We start from the raw sequence: 23,456 nt of genomic DNA, 5'->3' as shown, positions 1-23,456 counted from the left end.
CGTGCCATGCGCACTGAGGGTTGTTGTTGTTGAGCTGGTTGTTATGGCTGGACAAGGCCTCGAAATAAACTGAGAGAGGACCCCCACGCACCACCCCGTCTCCGCTACGGGACACCCGTCACCCATGGAGGGCACGGACATGGACGTGGACGCGGAGCTCATGCAGAAGTTCAGCTGCATGGGCACCACGGACAAGGACGTCCTCATTTCGGAGTTTCAGAGGCTGCTGGGCTTCCAGCTCAACCCTGCCGGCTGCGCCTTCTTCCTGGACATGACCAACTGGTGAGTGCGGGGATATGGGAGGGCCTGTTGTAGCACGACAACATGACGCTAAGCTAGCTTTATAATTAGCTAGTTAGCATACGTTAAAATGCCATGAAAAAATGGAGGCAGGGGTTTTTTACACTGTGCTGAATTATTGCTGTTGAATTACAACCGAGGGGGTCGTTTCATCATTCCCTCACGGGAAATGGCAGTTAACTCCTAACGATCAGTCAGTGGCAAACGGAAGTGAAACGGTAAAGTTTGTCCTGACACTGAGTTGTAACCATGTAAAGTTAAGAGTAAAAACAAAAGGAGAGCAAAGAGCAAGCTAGCTACAAAGCTAGCAGGCTAATTTAAGCACAGGGAACTCTCGGTGTGTACAGTATTATCTGCCCTGTTACATAATAGCGCAGAGAGAGAGAGAGAGATGGTTAAACCTGGCTCCTGAGGAAACCACAACTCAACACCGCGACAGTCACTTCACGTTAGTCTGGTGACGTAATCAGTCGTGATCTATCAAGTGGTGTTGATCAAAGCCTCTTAATGTTTATGATCACCTGTAACTGAGGCGATCGTTGTCTCTATGTAATTACATCGTCTTTGAAGATTCGTGGCCAAACATTCATACAGCTTCTGTTTGAAGCATGACATTAAATCAGATTAGTCACACTTGTTAAAGGGACACTGCACCATTTTTACACATTAGTATCAGGTAGACTGAGAGTGTCATACTCTTAGTATATGTTTACATCCTAACATTCCAGTAATACAATCAGATTTTAGCAATAGAGTCTTGTAAGCAGTGTGTTCTGTGTGGGATGTGTAGATTTTATGGGATTTAGATGCATTATTTGGAATTTTATAAGCAAATTTAGATGCTTGTAGATTGTTTACTGTGACCACTGTCCAGAAGAAAATCCAGAAGATGATAGAAGTTGTAATCCACAGTATGTAGTTGATCATAGTGGTGGAGCGCTCTTTATATCAGCCGTGGCTTTGTAAGGATTCTGTTTGCATCGTGTATTTTCTGGCTTTTAGAAGTGTTCTGAAGTCTGAGAAATATAACCTCACATTATATCGAGTCTTTGTTATAAATTAGAGGTCTGGATTTTGTTTTTTAGATGTGGTTTTCAACAAGGCAGCAATGGTTGATAAAAGACAGGAAGGGACGTGTTTGATTCAGTGTGTTTGTCAGAGCCATTGTGCAAATTAAAGATTTGAGTAGAGGCTGGCAATTTCACAGGAATTCTCCAGGATTCCCAGGGGATGGGAGTCAGCTTTATTATCCATCCTGGGTGGGACCGGACCGAGGATAAATAATGACAGTAGATCAGTTCAATGCAATACTGATAAGACTATGCTATTTTCTTTATTCTAGGTTGGAGCCATGATGTCTAAATTTAAATGGCAACAATGGAGTCAGAATTAGGAAGAGAAGGAAGGGGTGCTAAGACAATACTCCATGTTTGAGTGAAGTTTTAAACAGCTTTTTAAGAGTTGAGAGACACAATGTTAGAATTCTGTACACTGTTTGCAAGCCTTGCAAATAGTTATCAAATACAGGAGTCACTCCTTTGGGACACAACAGGGGAATTTTAGAAAGAGACAGAAGTGAAATGAAGGGGAAATTTTAACACCTACTTAATATTCAAAAATTGATGGGCTGAGGTGAGGAAGTGTGCTAAATATTGACACAACCATTGTTAAATTGGTGAAAATAATAAACATAACACTTGAAGTGGTTGTCAGCGTGGTTGCAGGGGAAGTTTTTGTCAATCAATGGCTGAATCACCTCATTGTCAGAGGACAAAAGACGGACTATTCCTATATATATATATATATATATATATATATATATATATATATATATACAGTGGGGAAAAAAGTATTTAGTCAGCCACCAATTGTGCAAGTTCTCCCACTTAAAAAGATGAGAGAGGCCTGTAATTTTCATCATATGTATACCTGAACTATGAGAGACAAAATAAGAAAAGAAAATGTAGAAAATCACATTGTAGGATTTTTAATGAATTAATTGGTAAATTCCTCAGTAAAAGAAGTATTTGGTCACCTACAAACAAGCAAGATTTCTGGCTCTCACAGACCTGTAACTTTTTCTTTAAGAGGCTCCTCTGTCCTCCACTCGTTACCTGTATTAATGGCATCTGTTTGGAGTCTTTATCAGTATAAAAGACACCTGTCCACAACCTCAAACAGTCACACCCCAAACTCCACTATGGCCAAGACCAAAGAGCTGTCAAAGGACACCAGAAACAAAATTGTAGACCTGCACCAGGCTGGGAAGACTGAATCTGCAATAGGTAAGCAGCTTGGTGTGAAGAAATCAACTGTGGGAGCAATTATTAGAAAATGGAAGACATACAAGACCACTGATAATCTCCCTCGATCTGGGGCTCCACGCAAGACCTCACCCCGTGGGGTCAAAATGATCACCAGAACTGTGAGCAAAAATCCCAGAACCACACGGGGGGACCTAGTGAATGACCTCCGGAGAGCTGGGACCAAAGTAACAAAAGCTACCATCAGTAACACACTGCGCCGCCAGGGACTCAAATCCTGCAGTGCCAGACGTGTCCCCCTGCTTAAACCAGTACATATCCAGGCCCGTTTGAAGTTTGCTAGAGAGCATTTGGATGATCCAGAAGAGGATTGGGAGAATGTCATATGGTCAGATGAAACCAAAATAGAACTTTTTGGTAAAAACTCAACTTGTCGTGTTTGGAGGAGAAAGAATGCTGAGTTGCATCCGAAGAACACCATACCTACTGTGAAGCATGGGGGTGGAAACATCATGCTTTGGGGCTGTTTTTCTGCAAAGGGACCTGGACGACTGATCCGTGTAAATGAAAGAATGAATGGGGCCATGTATCGTGAGATTTTGAGTGAAAACCAAATCAGCACGGGCATTGAAGATGAAACGTGGCTGGGTCTTTCAACATGACAATGATCCCAAACACACCGCCCGGGCAACAAAGGAGTGGCTTCGTAAGAAGCATTTCAAGGTCCTGGAGTGGCCTAGCCAGTCTCCAGATCTCAACCCCATAGAAAATCTTTGGAGGGAGTTGAAAGTCCGTGTTACCCAGAGTCAGCCCCAAAACATTACTGCTCTAGAGGAGATCTGCATGGAGGAATGGGCCAAAATACCAGCAAAAGTGTGTGAAAACCTTGTGAAGACTTACAGAAAACGTTTGACCTCTGTCATTGCCAACAAAGGGTATATAACAAAGTATTGAGATGACATTTTGTTATTGACCAAATACTTATTTACCACCATAATTAGGGCCCGAGCACCGAATGGTGCAAGAGCCCTATTGAAACCCTTAGGATTATTAGGGCCCGAGCACCGAATGGTGCAAGAGCCCTATTGAAACCCTTAGGATTATTATTAGGGCCCGAGCACCGAATGGTGCAAGAGCCCTATTGAAACCCTTAGGATTATTTTTAGGGCCCGAGCACCGAATGGTGCAAGAGCCCTATTGAAACCCTTAGGATTATTATTTTTTTTTTTTTTTTTCCCCCTCCGAGATCGCATTTTTGGAGGCCTTAACATGCCCAAAAACTCACCAAACTTGGTAGAAAAATTCATTCGCCCGAAAAATTTTGAAATTTGCTGACTTTTGAAATGCACATATAAAAATGGCTCTATAGCGCCCCCAACGCGTAGCCCCTCTGGCCGGTTTGACACAGGATTATGAAAATTGGCACACATATGTATCACCTCAAGACGCACAAAAAAGTCTCTTGGACCCCCCCTCCAAACCCAACAGGAAGTCCGCCATTTGAAGGTTTGTGGCCATTTTTGGCGATGTGTGACCCTGCTGCCAAACTTTTCACGCCTCGCATACTTCATCGGATTGAGCTGAAATTCGCCGTGTCCACTCAGGACACCATAGGGAATAGACGCATTCCAAAACTCTTACAAAAGTCTGACAGTGTGGCCGGGGCGTGGCCTCAAAGTTTGACCATTTCTGAGGACACAGAAAGTCTCTATAACTTCTGCGTTTTCTGTCCGATCTGTACGAAATGTCACATTTATGATCAGAGTCTGACCTTAAACACATCTATACAACAATATTGAGGCTTTGACAGAGCGCCACCTACTGGCTACACAAAATGTTGTGTTTTCATAGGTTTTTCTGCCTGCCCCCCTGGCCTGTTTTGAGTAGGGGCATGAAAATTGGTACACATGTGTATCACCCCAAGATGCACAAAAAAGTCTCTTGGACCCCCCCTCCAAACCCAACAGGAAGTCCGCCATTTTGAAATTTCTGTTAATTTTTGGCGATTTGTGACCCTGCTGCAAAACTTTTCACGCCTCGCATACTTCATCCAATCAAGCTGAAAATCACTGTGTCCACTCAGGACACCATAGGGAATAGACGCATTCCAAAACTCTTACAAAAGTCTTACGGTGTGGTGGGGGCGTGGACTCAAAGTTGACCATTCGCCATTACAAATGAACTCCCTGTATTTTTCGCCCTAACGCGTAGCCCCGCTGGCCAGTTTGACACAGGATCATGAAAATTTGCACACATGTGTATCACCCCAAGACGCACAAAAAAGTCTCTTGGACCCCCCCTCCAAACCCAACAGGAAGTCCACCATTTTGACTTTTGTGGCCATTTTTTGCCTATTTGTGACCCTGCTTCAAAACTTTTCACGCCTCACATACTTCATGCAATTGAGCTGAAATTCACTGTGTCCACTCAGGACACCACAGGGAATAGACGCATTCAAAAACTCTTACAAAAGTCTTACGGTGTGGTGGGGGCGTGGCCTCAAAGTTGACCATTCGCCATTACAACGGAACTCCCTGTATTTTTTGCCCTAATGTGTAGCCCCGCTGGCCAGTTTGACACAGGATCATGAGAATTAGCACACATGTGTATCACCCCAAGACGCACAAAAAAGTCTCTTGGACCCCCCCTCCAAACCCAACAGGAAGTCCACCATTTTGACTTTTGTGGCCATTTTTTGCCTATTTGTGACCCTGCTTCAAAACTTTTCACGCCTCACATACTTCATGCAATTGAGCTGAAATTCACTGTGTCCACTCAGGACACCACAGGGAATAGACGCATTCCAAAACTCTTACAAAAGTCTTACGGTGTGGTGGGGGCGTGGCCTCAAAGTTGACCATTCGCCATTACAACGGAACTCCCTGTATTTTTTGCCCTAATGTGTAGCCCCGCTGGCCAGTTTGACACAGGTTCATGAAAATTAGCACACATGTGTATCACCCCAAGACGCACAAAAAAGTCTCTTGGACCCCGCCTCCAAACCCAACAGGAAGTCCGCCATTTTGACTTTTGTGGCAATTGTTTGCCTATTTTTGACCCTGCTTCAAAACTTTTCACGCCTCACATACTTCATGCAATTGAGCTGAAATTCACTGTGTCTACTCAGGACACCATAGGGAATAGATGCATTCCAAAACTCTTTCAAAAGTATTACCGTGTGGCGGGGGAGTGGCCTCAAAGTTGACCGTTCGCCATTACAAAGGAACTCGCTGTGTTTTATGCAGTACTACCCATATACTTTATGCAATGTGGACAAAATCTTACAGTACTGCTATGGACCCGAGTCTGAACAGATATATATGCTAATAGGATGATACGGTCATAGCGCCACCTACTGGTAGCAGGAAAGTTTGGTTGTAAACATGTGTTCGTTGTATCTCTGTGGAAATAAGAGGAGAGCATAGGACAGGAGAGTATAGGAGACAAGAGCATAGGAGAGAAGACTGCGATGACCCCGCGGATCGCAAGGTGCGCGAGGGCCCGCAATGCTGCTTGCAGCTTTAATTTTTAGGGCCCGAGCACCGAATGGTGCAAGAGCCCTATTGAAACCCTTAGGATTATTATTAGGGCCCGAGCACCGAATGGTGCAAGAGCCCTATTGAAACCCTTAGGATTATTATTTTTTTTTTTTTTTTTTTTTTTTCCCCCTCCGAGATCGCATTTTTGGGGGCCTTAACATGCCCAAAAACTCACCAAACTTTCTAGAAAAATTCATTCGCCCGAAAAATTTTGAAATTTGCTGACGTTTGAAACGCACATAGGAAAATGACTCTATAGCGCCCCCAACGTGTAGCCCCTCTGGCCAGTTTGACACAGGATTATGAAAATTGGCACACATATGTATCCCCTCAAGACGCACAAAAAAGTCTCTTGGACCCCCCCTCCAAACCCAACAGGAAGTCCGCCATTTGAAGGTTTGTGGCCATTTTTGGCGATGTGTGACCCTGCTGCCAAACTTTTCACGCCTCGCATACGTCATCGGATTGAGCTGAAATTCGCCGTGTCCACTCAGGACACCATAGGGAATAGACGCATTCCAAAACTCTTACAAAAGTCTGACGGTGTGGCCGGGGCGTGGCCTCAAAGTTTGACCATTTCTGAGGACACAGAAAGTCTCTATAACTTCTTCGTTTTCTGTCCGATCTGTACGAAATGTCACATGTATGATCAGAGTCTGACCCTAAACACATCTATACAACAATATTGAGGCTTTGACAGAGCGCCACCTACTGGCTACACAAAATGTTGTGTTTTCATAGGTTTTTCTGCCTGCCCCCCTGGCCTGTTTTGAGTAGGGTCATGAAAATTGGTACACATGTGTATCACCCCAAGATGCACAAAAAAGTCTCTTGGACCCCCCCTCCAAACCCAACAGGAAGTCCGCAATTTTGAAATTTCTGTTAATTCTTGGCGATTTGTGACCCTGCTTCAAAACTTTTCACGCATCACAAACTTCATGCAATTGAGCTGAAATTCACTGTGTCCACTCAGGACACCATAGGGAATAGACGCATTCCAAAACTCTTTCAAAAGTATTACCGTGTGGCGGGGGAGTGGCCTCAAAGTTGACCGTTCGCCATTACAAAGGAACTCGCTGTGTTTTATGCAGTACTACCCATATACTTCATGCAATGTGGCCAAAATCTTACAGTACTGCCATGGACGCGAGTCTGAACACATATATATGCTAATAGGATGATACGGTCATAGCGCCACCTACTGGTAGCAGGAAAGTGTGGTTGTAAACATGTGTTTGTTGTACATCTCTGCAAATGAGAGGAGAGGAGGGCATAGCACAGGAGAGTATAGGAGACAAGAGCATAGGAGAGAAGACAGCGATAGCCCCGCGGATCGCAAGGTGCGCGAGGGCCCGCAATGCTGCTTGCAGCTTTAATTAGGGCCCGAGCACCGAATGGTGCAAGAGCCCTATTGAAACCCTTAGGATTATTATTAGGGCCCGAGCACCGAATGGTGCAAGAGCCCTATTGAAACCCTTAGGATTATTATTAGGGCCCGAGCACCGAATGGTGCAAGAGCCCTATTGAAACCCTTAGGATTATTATTAGGGCCCGAGCACCGAATGGTGCAAGAGCCCTATTGAAACCCTTAGGATTATTAGGGCCCGAGCACCGAATGGTGCAAGAGCCCTATTGAAACCCTTAGGATTATTATTTTTTTTTTTTTTTTTTTTTTTTTTTTTTTTTTTTTTTTTTTTTTTTTTCCCCCTCCGAGATCGCATTTTTGGAGGCCTTAACATGCCCAAAAACTCACCAAACTTGGTAGAAAAATTCATTCGCCCGAAAAATTTTGAAATTTGCTGACTTTTGAAATGCACATATAAAAATGGCTCTATAGCGCCCCCAACGCGTAGCCCCTCTGGCCGGTTTGACACAGGATTATGAAAATTGGCACACATATGTATCACCTCAAGACGCACAAAAAAGTCTCTTGGACCCCCCCTCCAAACCCAACAGGAAGTCCGCCATTTGAAGGTTTGTGGCCATTTTTGGCGATGTGTGACCCTGCTGCCAAACTTTTCACGCCTCGCATACTTCAACGGATTGAGCTGAAATTCGCCGTGTCCACTCAGGACACCATAGGGAATAGACGCATTCCAAAACTCTTACAAAAGTCTTACGGTGTGGCCGGGGCGTGGCCTCAAAGTTTGACCATTTCTGAGGACACAGAAAGTCTCTATAACTTCTTCGTTTTCTGTCCGATCTGTACGAAATGTCACATGTATGATCAGAGTCTGACCCTAAACACATCTATACAACAATATTGAGGCTTTGACAGAGCGCCACCTACTGGCTACACAAAATGTTGTGTTTTCATAGGTTTTTCTGCCTGCCCCCCTGGCCTGTTTTGAGTAGGGTCATGAAAATTGGTACACATGTGTATCACCCCAAGATGCACAAAAAAGTCTCTTGGACCCCCCCTCCAAACCCAACAGGAAGTCCGCAATTTTGAAATTTCTGGTAATTTTTGGCGATTTGTGACCCTCCTACAAAACTTTTCACGCCTCGCATACTTCATCCAATCAAGCTGAAAATCACTGTGTCCACTCAGGACACGATACAGAATAGACGCATTCCAAAACTCTTACAAAAGTATTACGGTGTGGTGGGGGTGTGGCCTCAAAGTTGACCATTCGCCATTACAAATGAACTCCCTGTATTTATTGCCCTAACGCGTAGCCCCGCTGGCCAGTTTGACACAGGATCATGAAAATTGGCACACATGTGTATCACCCCAAGACGCACAAAAAAGTCTCTTGGACCCCCCCTCCAAACCCAACAGGAAGTCCGCCATTTTGACTTTTGTGGCCATTTTTTGCCTATTTGTGACCCTGCTTCAAAACTTTTCACGCATCACAAACTTCATGCAATTGAGCTGAAATTCACTGTGTCCACTCAGGACACCATAGGGAATAGACGCATTCCAAAACTCTTTCAAAAGTATTACCGTGTGGCGGGGGAGTGGCCTCAAAGTTGACCGTTCGCCATAACAAAGGAACTCGCTGTGTTTTATGCAGTACTACCCATATACTTCATGCAATGTGGCCAAAATCTTACAGTACTGCCATGGACCCGAGTCTGAACACATATATATGCTAATAGGATGATACGGTCATAGCGCCACCTACTGGTAGCAGGAAAGTGTGGTTGTAAACATGTGTTTGTTGTACATCTCTGCAAATGAGAGGAGAGGAGGGCATAGCACAGGAGAGTATAGGAGACAAGAGCATAGGAGAGAAGACAGCGATAGCCCCGCGGATCGCAAGGTGCGCGAGGGCCCGCAATGCTGCTTGCAGCTTTAATTATTTTTTTTTTTCTTTCCCCCCCTTAGATCGCATTTTTGGGGGCCTTAACATGCCCAAAAACTCACCAAACTCGGTAAAAAAATTCATTCGCCCTAAAAATTTTGAAATTTGCTAACTTTTGAAACACACATAGAAAAATGGCTCTATAGCGCCCCCAACGTGTAGCCCCTCTGGCCAGTTTGACACAGGATTATGAAAATTGGCACACATATGTATCACCTCAAGACGCACAAAAAAGTCTCTTGGACCCCCCCTCCAAACCCAACAGGAAGTCCGCCATTTGAAGGTTTGTGGCCATTTTTGGCGATGTGTGACCCTGCTGCCAAACTTTTCACGCCTCGCATACTTCATCGGATTGAGCTGAAACTCGCCGTGTCCACTCAGGACACCATAGGGAATAGACGCATTCCAAAACTCTTACAAAAGTCTGACGGTGTGGCCGGGGCGTGGCCTCAAAGTTTGACCATTTCTGAGGATACAGAAAGTCTCTATAACTTCTTCGTTTTCTGTCCGATCTGTACGAAATGTCACATGTATGATCAGAGTCTGACCCTAAACACATCTATACAACAATATTGAGGCTTTGACAGAGCGCCACCTACTGGCTACACAAAATGTTGTGTTTTCATAGGTTTTTCTGCCTGCCCCTGTGGCCTGTTTTGAGTAGGGTCACGAAAATTGGCACACATGTTTATCACCCCAAGACGCACAAAAAAGTCTCTTGGACCCCCCCTCCAAACCCAACAGGAAGTCCGCGATTTTGAAATTTCTGTTAATTTTTGGCGATTTGTGACCCTGCTACAAAACTTTTCACGCCTCGCATACTTCATCCAATCAAGCTGAAAATCACTGTGTCCACTCAGGACACGATAGAGAATAGACGCATTCCAAAACTCTTACAAAAGTATTACGGTGTGGTGGGGGCGTGGCCTCAAAGTTGACCATTCGCCATTACAAAGGAACTCCCTGTATTTTTTGCCCTAACGCGTAGCCCCGCTGGCCAGTTTGACACAGGATCATGAAAATTTGCACACATGTGTATCACCCCAAGACGCACAAAAAAGTCTCTTGGACCCCCCCTCCAAACCCAACAGGAAGTTCACGATTTTGAAATTTCTGTTAATTTTTGGCGATTTGTGACCCTGCTACAAAACTTTTCAAGCCTCACATACTTCATCCAATTGAGCTAAAACTCACTGTGTAAACTTTGGACACCATAGGGAATAGACGCATTCCAAAACTCTTTCAAAAGTATTACCGTGTGGCGGGGGAGTGGCCTCAAAGTTGACCATTCGCCATTACAAAGGAACTCGCTGTGTTTTATGCAGTACTACCCATATACTTTATGCAATGTGGACAAAATCTTACTGTACTGCTATGGACCCGAGTCTGAACAGATATATATGCTAATAGGATGATACGGTCATAGCGCCACCTACTGGTAGCAGGAAAGTTTGGTTGTAAACATGTGTTTGTTGTATATCTGTGGAAATGAGAGGAGGAGAGCATAGCACAGGAGAGTATAGGAGACAAGAGCATAAGAGAGAAGACTGCGATGACCCCGCGGATCGCAAGGTGCGCGAGGGCCCGCAATGCTGCTTGCAGCTTTAATTTTTTTTTTTTTTTTTTTTTTTTTTTTTTTTTTTTTTTCCCCCTCCGAGATCGCATTTTTGGAGGCCTTAACATGCCCAAAAACTCACCAAACTTGGTAGAAAAATTCATTCGCCCGAAAAATTTTGAAATTTGCTGACTTTTGAAATGCACATATAAAAATGGCTCTATAGCGCCCCCAACGCGTAGCCCCTCTGGCCGGTTTGACACAGGATTATGAAAATTGGCACACATATGTATCAACTCAAGACGCACAAAAAAGTCTCTTGGACCCCCCCTCCAAACCCAACAGGAAGTCCGCCATTTGAAGGTTTGTGGCCATTTTTGGCGATGTGTGACCCTGCTGCCAAACTTTTCACGCCTCGCATACTTCAACGGATTGAGCTGAAATTCGCCGTGTCCACTCAGGACACCATAGGGAATAGACGCATTCCAAAACTCTTACAAAAGTCTTACGGTGTGGCCGGGGCGTGGCCTCAAAGTTTGACCATTTCTGAGGACACAGAAAGTCTCTATAACTTCTTCGTTTTCTGTCCGATCTGTACGAAATGTCACATGTATGATCAGAGTCTGACCCTAAACACATCTATACAACAATATTGAGGCTTTGACAGAGCGCCACCTACTGGCTACACAAAATGTTGTGTTTTCATAGGTTTTTCTGCCTGCCCCCCTGGCCTGTTTTGAGTAGGGTCATGAAAATTGGTACACATGTGTATCACCCCAAGATGCACAAAAAAGTCTCTTGGACCCCCCCTCCAAACCCAACAGGAAGTCCGCAATTTTGAAATTTCTGTTAATTTTTGGCGATTTGTGACCCTCCTACAAAACTTTTCACGCCTCGCATACTTCCTCCAAATGAGCTAAAACTCACTGTGTCCACTCAGGACACCATAGGGAATAGACGCATTCAAAAACTCTTACAAAAGTCTCACGGTGTGGTGGGGGCGTGGCCTCAAACTTGACCATTCGCCATTACAAAGGAACTCACTGTATTTATTGCCCTAATGCGTAGCCCCGCTGGCCAGTTTGACACAGGATCATGAGAATTAGCACACATGTGTATCACCCCAAGACGCACAAAAAAGTCTCTTGGACCCCCCCTCCAAACCCAACAGGAAGTCCACCATTTTGACTTTTTTTTTGTAATTTTTACCGTTTTCTGACCCTGCTATAAAACTTTTCATGCCTCGCATACTTCATGCAATTCAGCTGAAATTCACTGTGTCCACTCAGGACACCATAGGGAATAGACGCATTCCAAAACTCTTTCAAAAGTATTACCGTGTGGTGGGGGAGTGGCCTCAAAGTTGACCATTCGCCATTACAAAGGAACTCGCTGTGTTTTATGCAGTACTACCCATATACTTTATGCAATGTGGACAAAGTCTTACAGTACTGCCATGGAGCCGAGTCTAAACAGATATATATGCTAATAGGATGATACGGTCATAGCGCCACCTACTGGTAGCAGGAAAGTTTGGTTGTAAACATGTGTTTGTTGTATATCTGTGGAAATGAGAGGAGGAGAGAATAGCACAGGAGAGTATAGGAGACGAGAGCATAGGAGAGAAGACTGCGATGACCCCGCGGATCGCAAGGTGCGCGAGGGCCCGCAATGCTGCTTGCAGCTTTAATTTTTTTTTTTTTTTTTTTTTTTTTTTTTCCCCCTCCGAGATCGCATTTTTGGAGGCCTTAACATGCCCAAAAACTCACCAAACTTGGTACAAAAATTCATTCGCCCGAAAAATTTTGAAATTTGCTGACTTTTGAAATGCACATATAAAAATGGCTCTATAGCGCCCCCAACGCGTAGCCCCTCTGGCCGGTTTGACACAGGATTATGAAAATTGGCACACATATGTATCACCTCAAGACGCACAAAAAAGTCTCTTGGACCCCCCCTCCAAACCCAACAGGAAGTCCGCCATTTGAAGGTTTGTGGCCATTTTTGGCGATGTGTGACCCTGCTGCCAAACTTTTCACGCCTCGCATACTTCAACGGATTGAGCTGAAATTCGCCGTGTCCACTCAGGACACCATAGGGAATAGACGCATTCCAAAACTCTTACAAAAGTCTGACGGTGTGGCCGGGGCGTGGCCTCAAAGTTTGACCATTTCTGAGGACACAGAAAGTCTCTATAACTTCTTCGTTTTCTGTCCGATCTGTACGAAATGTCACATGTATGATCAGAGTCTGACCCTAAACACATCTATACAACAATATTGAGGCTTTGACAGAGCGCCACCTACTGGCTACACAAAATGTTGTGTTTTCATAGGTTTTTCTGCCTGCCCCTGTGGCCTGTTTTGAGTAGGGTCACGAAAATTGGCACACATGTGTATCACCCCAAGATGCACAAAAAAGTCTCTTGGACCCCCCCTCCAAACCCAACAGGAAGTCCGCCATTTTGAAATTTCTGTTAATTTTTGGCGATTTGTGACCCTGCTGCAAAACTTTTCACGCCTCGCATACTTCATCCAAATGAGCTAAAACTCACTGTGTCCACTCAGGACACCATAGGGAATAGACGCATTCCAAAACTCTTACAAAAGTCTGACGGTGTGGCGGGGGCGTGGCCTCAAAGTTGACCATTCGCCATTACAAAGGAAGTCACTGTATTTATTGCCCTAATGCGTAGCCCCGCTGGCCAGTTTGACACAGGATCACAAGAATTAGCACACATGTGTATCACCCCAAGTCGCACAAAAAAGTCTCTTGGACCCCCCCTCCAAACCCAACAGGAAGTCCACCATTTTGACTTTTTTTTGTAATTTTTACCGTTTTCTGACCCTGCTATAAAACTTTTCGTGCCTCGCATACTTCATGCAATTCAGCTGAAATTCACTGTGTCCACTCAGGACACCATAGGGAATAGACGCATTCCAAAACTCTTTCAAAAGTATTACCGTGTGGCGGGGGAGTGGCCTCAAAGTTGACCATTCGCCATTACAAAGGAACTCGCTGTGTTTTATGCAGTACTACCCATATACTTTATGCAATGTGGACAAAATCTTACAGTACTGCCATGGAGCCGAGTCTAAACAGATATATATGCTAATAGGATGATACGGTCATAGCGCCACCTACTGGTAGCAGGAAAGTTTGGTTGTAAACATGTGTTTGTTGTATATCTGTGGAAATGAGAGGAGGAGAGCATAGCACAGGGGAGTATAGGAGACGAGAGCATAGGAGAGAAGACTGCGATGACCCCGCGGATTGCAAGGTGCGCGAGGGCCCGCAATGCTGCTTGCAGCTTTAATTTTTTTTTTTTTTTTTTTTTTTTTTTTTTTTTTTTTCCCCCTCCGAGATCGCATTTTTGGAGGCCTTAACATGCCCAAAAACTCACCAAACTTGGTAGAAAAATTCATTCGCCCGAAAAATTTTGAAATTTGCTGACTTTTGAAATGCACATATAAAAATGGCTCTATAGCGCCCCCAACGCGTAGCCCCTCTGGCCGGTTTGACACAGGATTATGAAAATTGGCACACATATGTATCACCTCAAGACGCACAAAAAAGTCTCTTGGACCCCCCCTCCAAACCCAACAGGAAGTCCGCCATTTGAAGGTTTGTGGCCATTTTTGGCGATGTGTGACCCTGCTGCCAAACTTTTCACGCCTCGCATACTTCAACGGATTGAGCTGAAATTCGCCGTGTCCACTCAGGACACCATAGGGAATAGACGCATTCCAAAACTCTTACAAAAGTCTTACGGTGTGGCCGGGGCGTGGCCTCAAAGTTTGACCATTTCTGAGGACACAGAAAGTCTCTATAACTTCTTCGTTTTCTGTCCGATCTGTACGAAATGTCACATGTATGATCAGAGTCTGACCCTAAACACATCTATACAACAATATTGAGGCTTTGACAGAGCGCCACCTACTGGCTACACAAAATGTTGTGTTTTCATAGGTTTTTCTGCCTGCCCCCCTGGCCTGTTTTGAGTAGGGTCATGAAAATTGGTACACATGTGTATCACCCCAAGATGCACAAAAAAGTCTCTTGGACCCCCCCTCCAAACCCAACAGGAAGTCCGCAATTTTGAAATTTCTGTTAATTTTTGGCGATTTGTGACCCTCCTACAAAACTTTTCACGCCTCGCATACTTCATCCAATCAGGCTGAAAATCAGTGTGTCCACTCAGGACACTATAGGGAATAGACGCATTCCAAAACTCTTACAAAAGTCTTACGGTGTGGTGGGGGCGTGGCCTCAAAGTTGACCATTCGCCATTACAAAAGAACTCCCTGTATTTTTTGCCCTAACGCGTAGCCCCTCTGGCCAGTTTGACACAGGATCATGAAAATTGGCACACATGTGTATCACCCCAAGACGCACAAAAAAGTCTCTTGGACCCCGCCTCCAAACCCAACAGGAAGTCCGCCATTTTGACTTTTGTGGCCATTTTTTGCCTATTTTTGCCCCTGCTTCAAAACTTTTCACGCCTCACATACTTCATGCAATTGAGCTGAAATTCACTGTGTCCACTCAGGACACCACAGGGAATAGACGCATTCCAAAACTCTTACAAAAGTCTTACGGTGTGGTGGGGGCGTGGCCTCAAAGTTGACCATTCGCCATTACAAAGGAGCTCCCTGTATTTTTTGCCCTAATGTGTAGCCCCGCTGGCCAGTTTGACACAGGTTCATGAAAATTAGCACACATGTGTATCACCCCAAGACGCACAAAAAAGTCTCTTGGACCCCGCCTCCAAACCCAACAGGAAGTCCGCCATTTTGACCTTTGTGGCCATTTTTTGCCTATTTTTGCCCCTGCTTCAAAACTTTTCACGCCTCACATACTTCATGCAATTGAGCTGAAATTCACTGTGTCCACTCAGGACACCACAGGGAATAGACGCATTCCAAAACTCTTTCAAAAGTCTGAAGGTGTGGTGGGGGTGTGGCCTCAAAGTTGACCATTCGCCATTACAAATGAACTCCCTGTATTTTTTGCCCTAACGCGTAGCCCCGCTGGCCAGTTTGACACAGGATCATGAAAATTGGCACACATGTGTATCACCCCAAGACGCACAAAAAAGTCTCTTGGACCCCGCCTCCAAACCCAACAGGAAGCCCGCCATTTTGACTTTTGTGGCCATTTTTTGCCTATTTGTGACCCTGCTTCAAAACTTTTCACGCATCACAAACTTCATGCAATTGAGCTGAAATTCACTGTGTCCACTCAGGACACCATAGGGAATAGACGCATTCCAAAACTCTTTCAAAAGTATTACCGTGTGGCAGGGGAGTGGCCTCAAAGTTGACCATTCGCCATTACAAAGGAACTTGCTGTGTTTTCTGCAGTACTACCCATATACTTTATGCAATGTGGACAAAATCTTACAGTACTGCTATGGACCTGAGTCTGAACAGATATATATGCTAATAGGATGATACGGTCATAGCGCCACCTACTGGTAGCAGGAAAGTTTGGTTGTAAACATGTGTTCGTTGTATCTCTGTGGAAATAAGAGGAGAGCATAGGACAGGAGAGTATAGGAGACGAGAGCATAGGAGAGAAGACTGCGATGACCCTGCGGATCGCAAGGTGCGCGAGGGCCCGCAATGCTGCTTGCAGCTTTAATTATTTTTTTTTTTTTTTTTCCCCCTCCGAGATCGCATTTTTGGAGGCCTTAACATGCCCAAAAACTCACCAAACTTGGTAGAAAAATTCATTCGCCCGAAAAATTTTGAAATTTGCTGACTTTTGAAATGCACATATAAAAATGGCTCTATAGCGCCCCCAACGCGTAGCCCCTCTGGCCGGTTTGACACAGGATTATGAAAATTGGCACACATATGTATCACCTCAAGACGCACAAAAAACTCTCTTGGACCCCCCCTCCAAACCCAACAGGAAGTTCACGATTTTGAAATTACTGTTAATTTTTGGCGATTTGTGACCCTGCTACAAAACTTTTCAAGCCTCACATACTTCATCCAATTGAGCTAAAACTCACTGTGTCAACTTTGGACACCATAGGGAATAGACGCATTCCAAAACTCTTTCAAAAGTATTACCGTGTGGCGGGGGAGTGGCCTCAAAGTTGACCATTCGCCATTACAAAGGAACTCCCTGTATTTATTGCCCTAATGCGTAGCCCCGCTGGCCAGTTTGACACAGGATCATGAGAATTAGCACACATGTGTATCACCCCAAGACGCACAAAAAAGTCTCTTGGACCCCCCCCTCCAAACCCAACAGGAAGTCCGCCATTTTGACTTTTGTGGCCATTTTGTGCCTATTTGTGACCCTGCTTCAAAACTTTTCATGCCTCACATACTTCATGCAATTGAGCTGAAATTCACTGTGTCCACTCAGGACACCATAGGGAATAGACGCATTCCAAAACTCTTTCAAAAGTATTACCATGTGGCGGGGGAGTGGCCTCAAAGTTGACCATTCGCCATTACAAAGGAACTCGTGTTTTATGCAGTACTACCCATGTACTTTATGCAATGTGGACAAAATCTTACAGTACTGCTATGGACCCGAGTCTGAACAAATATATATGCTAATAGGATGATACGGTCATAGCGCCACCTACTGGTAGCAGGAAAGCTTGGTTGTAAACGTGTTCGTTGTATATCTGTGGAAATGAGAGGAGGAGAGCATAGGACAGGAGAGTATAGGAGACGAGAGCATGGGAGAGAAGACTGCGATGACCCCGCGGATCGCAAGGTGCGCGAGGGCCCGCAATGCTGCTTGCAGCTTTAATTTGCAAATAAATTCTTTAAAAATCCTACAATGTGATTTTCTGGATTTTTGTTTCTCATTTTGTCTCTCATAGTTGAGGTATACCTGTGATGAAAATTACAGGGCTCTCTCATCTTTTTAAATAGGAGAACTTGCACAATTGGTGGCTGACTAAATACTTTTTTTCCCCACTGTATATCTTGGACAGACTCTTCTCTTGATTATATGCCTCTTGTGAACACCATGCTTTTTATTCTGTGTTGTAACAGGAACCTACAGGCTGCTATTGGTGCATATTATGACTTTGAAAGTCCCAATGTCAACACGCCATCCATGTCCTTTGTTGAAGATGTGACAATCGGAGAAGGAGAGTCTGTCCCTCCAGATACACCGTTCACAAAGACCTGGAGGATACAAAACACAGGTATAGGCGTTCCCTTCTGGACATTCCCAGCTCTGTGACACTGATGTGATTTTGCGGTGGTACTGCTGCTGTGTGTTTTCACTGACTGAACCCTGGTACTTTGTAGGCGCAGAGTCGTGGCCTCCTGGGGTTTGTCTCAAGTACATAGGCGGGGATCAGTTTGGGCATGTCAACACCGTTATGGTGAAGTCGCTAGATCCCCAGGAAATATCAGATGTGAGCGTGCAGATGCGAAGTCCCACAAATCCTGGCATGTACCAGGGCCAGTGGAGGATGTGTACAGCCACCGGATTATTCTACGGAGGTAGGAAATACAGATGATGCTTTGGCTTTGAATAGTATGCACTTCATAGAAGTATTACATACAGAGAATTACCACATCGGAGCGCTTACGTTCCTTCTTTTCACAGATGTAATCTGGGTGATTCTTAGCGTAGAAGTCGGAGGTCTCCTCGGGGTGACCCAGCAGCTGTCCTCCTTCGAGACAGAATTCAACACCCAGCCCCAACGCAACGTGCAGGGAGACTTCAACCCCTTCGCCTCGCCACAGAAGAACAAGCATGATGCCACTGACGACAGCTTCAGAGATCCCGGAGGAGCCTGGGAACGCACACAGGAGTCAATCCAGCAAGATCAGAATGGACTGTCTCATAATTCTGTAAATAGGGCATCAAATGGTCTCCAAACCAATCTTTCAGTGGTGACTTATGGCCAGGTATGTACTCTTAAAAGTCATTCACCTTTTTTTTATACTTTGAGATGATTAAACTTAACCTGAAACCCACTTCAACAGTGGGAATTATCCAGTGTGGATTCTAGGCTTGTTTTATACATGTGGACTCTCTCTGTGTTTTTAGGGGTGATCCCCTATGAGTGGAGAATTGGCTCCAGGGTTAATGAGCCATTCTACAGCTTCTTGATCAGGCAATCTAAATAACCTGTACCCTCAAGTATCAGTATCATTAGTAGAGCTTTACGGAAGATGACTTATGTTCTTTTTTTATTTATACAACCATTGAAAAGTTATTTCTGAACAACATGGTGTCCTTCTGTTAGGTGTGCTTTAGGGTGAATGGCAACAAGAAGTGATCTGATTGGTTATAGTTCTCTGATAGATGGCGGCAGATGTTGAACGACCCTTCATGTTGAAGGACAAGTCATTTGATAAATAGGTCCTTCAGTTGTTTATCATTTTCACCGGCTGCAGTAAAAAGATATGAGAACCCCCAAGTGCTCATGTTGCATGTAGAATTTTGATGTAAATCAAACACATTTGTGCTCTTGTTTGAGCATTAACACCTGCCCGTGTTCAGGCTCAGTACGTGTCAGCGCAGGTTATCCGTTCAGTTTGGATATTTCTTAGTGTTGGTATAGGAAGGCTCGAGCAGGTCATGGAATGATTTGGATTTTGTTTTTATTGTTGACATTCATACCAGCGTTACGGCCTGCAGCTGTTGATGTATCGGGTGCAGGGTGGCTGGAGGAGTTTCAGAGTTTATGTCACTGTTATAAAAACCTTCTTGTAATGAGGTGAAATAAGATCACATAAAAACGAATGGAGTCTTGTGACGGAGGTAATTTCAGTCTGAACATGCACTGTATTAAATAGCATCTTTTGAAGCCAGCTGCTTTCCGTTATCTGAGGCAAGTATTGTGTAAGGCTGTTTTTTTTCTTGCTCTGTTCCCTGGTCACCACAGGGTGAACATCAAATGCTAACTTACCATTTAATTTTAAATATTATAGCTCTGCAACAAATCACATTAAACCGGTGTTGGCTTGTTGCTGTGCTTCTCTCCTGTCTGTCCTCATTAGCTGCAGCTCTCCCTTTCTTACCCTGTCTTCTTCCCTCAGCTGGACCTTTGCATTTTAAGCATTAAGATTAAGAATACCTTTATTAGTCCCTCAATGGGGAAATTGCGTATTGCATTAAGATTAACAAGAATTCAGACTACAGTATCCTCGCTGCAGAAATACAAACATACCATTAATGCTGCTACTTTTTGTGTTACAGCAGCTATTATCGTAGCTGTCCTTTCAAGCTAGGCTCCTTACATGCTTGTTTATCATTTGTGGATGATTCTAAACAGGAATTTGCATCTTGTCTGCAATTACCTGCAAACCCTCATGTATAACCATGTTTTGATAGACTTTTACAGGCAGTGTGTTGTCACTGTATTTGTGAGAGAGGGGTTGAACGAACTGAGATCTTTTTACGTGCAACAATGTTTTTTTTGTTCATTATATAATTATTCCAACAGATTTAGTGATAAATGTCGAATGTTGGTGTATTTTTATCATGTGAAAACACAATGATGCGATCCACACTGTACAGAGAATTATTATTTTGTGTTGGGAAAACTATTAGCAAACATTTTTACAGTAGTATCTTAATTAAAAGTTTCAAATTTCTTATTAAATCATCTGTGTGTTTCGTAGTGGTTGATTACAGAATTCTACCAGAAGCGTCTGTGATCCAAGTTTCTGATCTTTGTTCATGAAAAGTTACAGCTGAGCCTGCTTTCAGTGCATTAAGCCACATCATTGTTATACAGTAGTATCGCCTCGCACCTCTCATAGGTGAGCCTTTGATCACAGTGTGGCATCCCAGGCTCTCCTGGGCGGTTCAACTGGACTGTTGAAACCAATATAGCTTTAAACATTTAAATGAGCCATTCATTGTTTGTCTGTTGACACCATTGGTTTTATCACCACCCTAAAAGTGAAGCGGGTGCTGCAGCTTCTACCTACATTAACCCTACAATTAACTAAAGCAGTTTCTCTCTTTTTTTCCAGGGTATTCATGGACCCTATCCATTTGGACAGAGCTAGAATGACAAAGACCCCCCCCCCCCAACAGTGGTGATGAGTCCTTAAATTTAGAGGAAGTCAGAAGAGGAGGAGGAGGAGGAGGGGGGGAGGAACAGTTGTTTTATACTGACTCATGATGACCCTCTCCCTCAAAAAAAAATTCCTACGGCCCTTTCCACAGAAACACATGAATGACAGTGAGGTGATGGATTATACATCCTCTACAGTGAAACAGCCCACCTGACGACATCATCATCATCATCATCATCACCTGGATTCGCATGTGTGAAAGCTTCATTTAAGAGTGCTATAAAACCTTAAACATAGATAAACACAATTATTTTTTATTTCCACTGTAAAACACTTCAATTAAAGGGAAACTTACCTTAAATAACTTACACACAGTTCGGAATGTCCCATGGGCAACTGAATACAACTCTACTCTCTTTGGGGGTTCCTACCCAGGTCTGGAAATATTTTGAGGATAGTGTATAAATTAATCAATATGAGGCCTTAAAAAGTGTTTTAAAGAAGACTGAAAAAAAGAAAAATGGCGCCACACACCTGATAGCTAACCCCAGTCATGTAAGTGGCCATATCAAGTTCTTTGTTAAATATCAGACTTTTTAGGAAGCAGCCATATTTGTCACCAAAATCCGGCAGCAACCTCCAAGTAGCATCTGCTGCATTACATTGCTGTGTCTACAGTTACTGTAGCAACCAGTGTCCAAGATTAAACTGGACCGTTCTGGACGTTGAAACGGTTTTTAGACTATTTGACCTCGTTGAGAAAGAACCTGAACGAGCTGAACGTTACCACAACATTACACTTAGAGCATTTCCTCCACTGTCTTTGGTTTTTACGAATAACCTCTGAATACATATAGATGTCTAAAGATAATAAGAGAGAGCCACGAGAACTTCCTGTATCTCTGTGTAGAAAATATTGTCCGCTCTTGTGTGGGGACCCCGTTTCTCCCAAAGATAAAATCCAGAGAGCTGAGACAGTCAGACCAGACAGCCGGTCGGTGCTGTCATCAACGCCACACAGTCTGCAGGTGCCCGATACAGACTGCATGGGATGAGGTGTGTGTCTGTGTGTGTGTGTTTTTTTTGTTAGGGTGGTTTTCACTTTAAGTAGATGCTGAAAGGATATGAGTGAGGTGTGAGAAAGGGTTGAACAAGCCATCTAAATCTATTTTGCCTGGTGAGTGAGTGTAGTTGCTGAGTCCACGTCTGTAGTATATGTACTAAAATATGTGTGTGAGTGCCTGTTAAGTATGCATGTAATGTTTCTCTTTGGATTTAACTGACATTAAAATGGTGTATACTACTTGGGCAAAGGATGACATAAACACATACAAAATTAATATTAAGAGAGCTTTAATAGGCATGTACCTCAGAAGTATTTTTGAGTGATTCTGCACCGTTTGAATGGGCTATATCAGTAAGAATTACCCTGATGTTATTTATTTTTGCTGTCCTTGTTGTTTTTGTGCACTGCAGATTCAAACTGTCCCATTTACAGCCAGCAGGTGGTGCTAAAAAATCAAATGACCAACTGTACATGCTGAGTTGTGTGAGTGTTGAGTTGAAGTTTGAGCCTGAAGGTGAAATTTTTAATGGTTTGCATCATGGTTGCTAGCACTGGCATTGTGTTCCTGCTATTTGCACAACACTGTCCACCACCTCTGAAGAGATTTTTTTTTTATGTTTTTGGCTTATTGTGGATTGTGACACCAGCAAAAATTCTGTTGGTTGACTTGTTTGTTAAACACAGCTACAAAATTTCATTACTGCATCAGTGTCCAATGTTAAAAATGAAGATGTCTGCTGTTACACCTGATTTTTATTTTTATTTTTTTTTTCATTTTTTTTTTACTTGCTCAACGGTGATTTTCATGGATTGTTTTTTTTTCTGGATCAAAAATAAAATGGGTAAAGTTGTCGATAGAACTTATAGTGTTACAGTTTTTTTTTCTAAAAATAATAATTTATTAAACGTTCTCCAAGTTTTAGAACATCTGAATGTTATTCATAAATTGTTCAAAGTTTTGCCTCTCTTATAATGTGTAAAATTCACCAGCACTCTTTGTTGCACCGCTCCTGTGTTTGTAGAGAGTCCTCCTCCTAAACAGTATACACTGTTCTGCTGTGCTTCTGTTAGTCCCGTCAGTTTTTTTTTTCCGTGTGTGTGTGTGTGTGTGTGTTTTGCTTCCTTCTTGTGGGCTTGCTTGTGTGTGAGTGTGCATTAGAGAGTGAGAGAGAGACAGTGTGTGACAAACGGTAAGGATGTCTGAACATGGCTGAAATCATTCTTTACTTTTAGTTTGTGACTATGTGTGGACTTGAGCTGGGTAGCATGGTGAGTGGGTGAGATGAAAGTTTACATAGTCCTGAGATAGCACATTTATCTGAAGAGAAATTGTCAAAATAAAGCTTTTTTTCCCCCCTGTATCTATAATTAAGCATTTGTATGATTAAATTAACACTGAAACGAC

The 23,456-nt window shown here is 43.7% G+C and overlaps 1 protein-coding gene across 1 annotated transcript; it reads left to right on the top strand.

Moving 5' to 3' along the window:
- On the top strand, positions 1-23,456 carry ilrun (inflammation and lipid regulator with UBA-like and NBR1-like domains). Its single transcript, XM_028406862.1, has 5 exons — positions 1-282; positions 17,992-18,146; positions 18,253-18,450; positions 18,557-18,861; positions 20,941-23,456. The coding sequence occupies exons 1-5, from the start codon at positions 125-127 to the stop codon at positions 20,974-20,976; spliced, it is 852 nt and encodes a 283-aa protein (XP_028262663.1). The 5' UTR covers positions 1-124; the 3' UTR covers positions 20,977-23,456.

The sequence above is a fragment of the Parambassis ranga genome, chromosome 5 (genome assembly GCF_900634625.1).
Source record: "Parambassis ranga chromosome 5, fParRan2.1, whole genome shotgun sequence".
NCBI lineage: Eukaryota > Metazoa > Chordata > Actinopteri > Ambassidae > Parambassis > Parambassis ranga.
This window is presented reverse-complemented; position numbering and strand designations above follow the sequence as displayed.

Coding starts and splice junctions, on each gene's coding strand:
- ilrun (XM_028406862.1), top strand. CDS start 125: ATGGAGGGCACGGACATGGACGTGGACGCGGAGCTCATGCAGAAGTTC. Junction 18,147..18,252: donor CTGGAGGATACAAAACACAG/GTATAGGCGTTC, acceptor GGTACTTTGTAG/GCGCAGAGTCGTGGCCTCCT. Junction 18,862..20,940: donor CAGTGGTGACTTATGGCCAG/GTATGTACTCTT, acceptor CTTTTTTTCCAG/GGTATTCATGGACCCTATCC.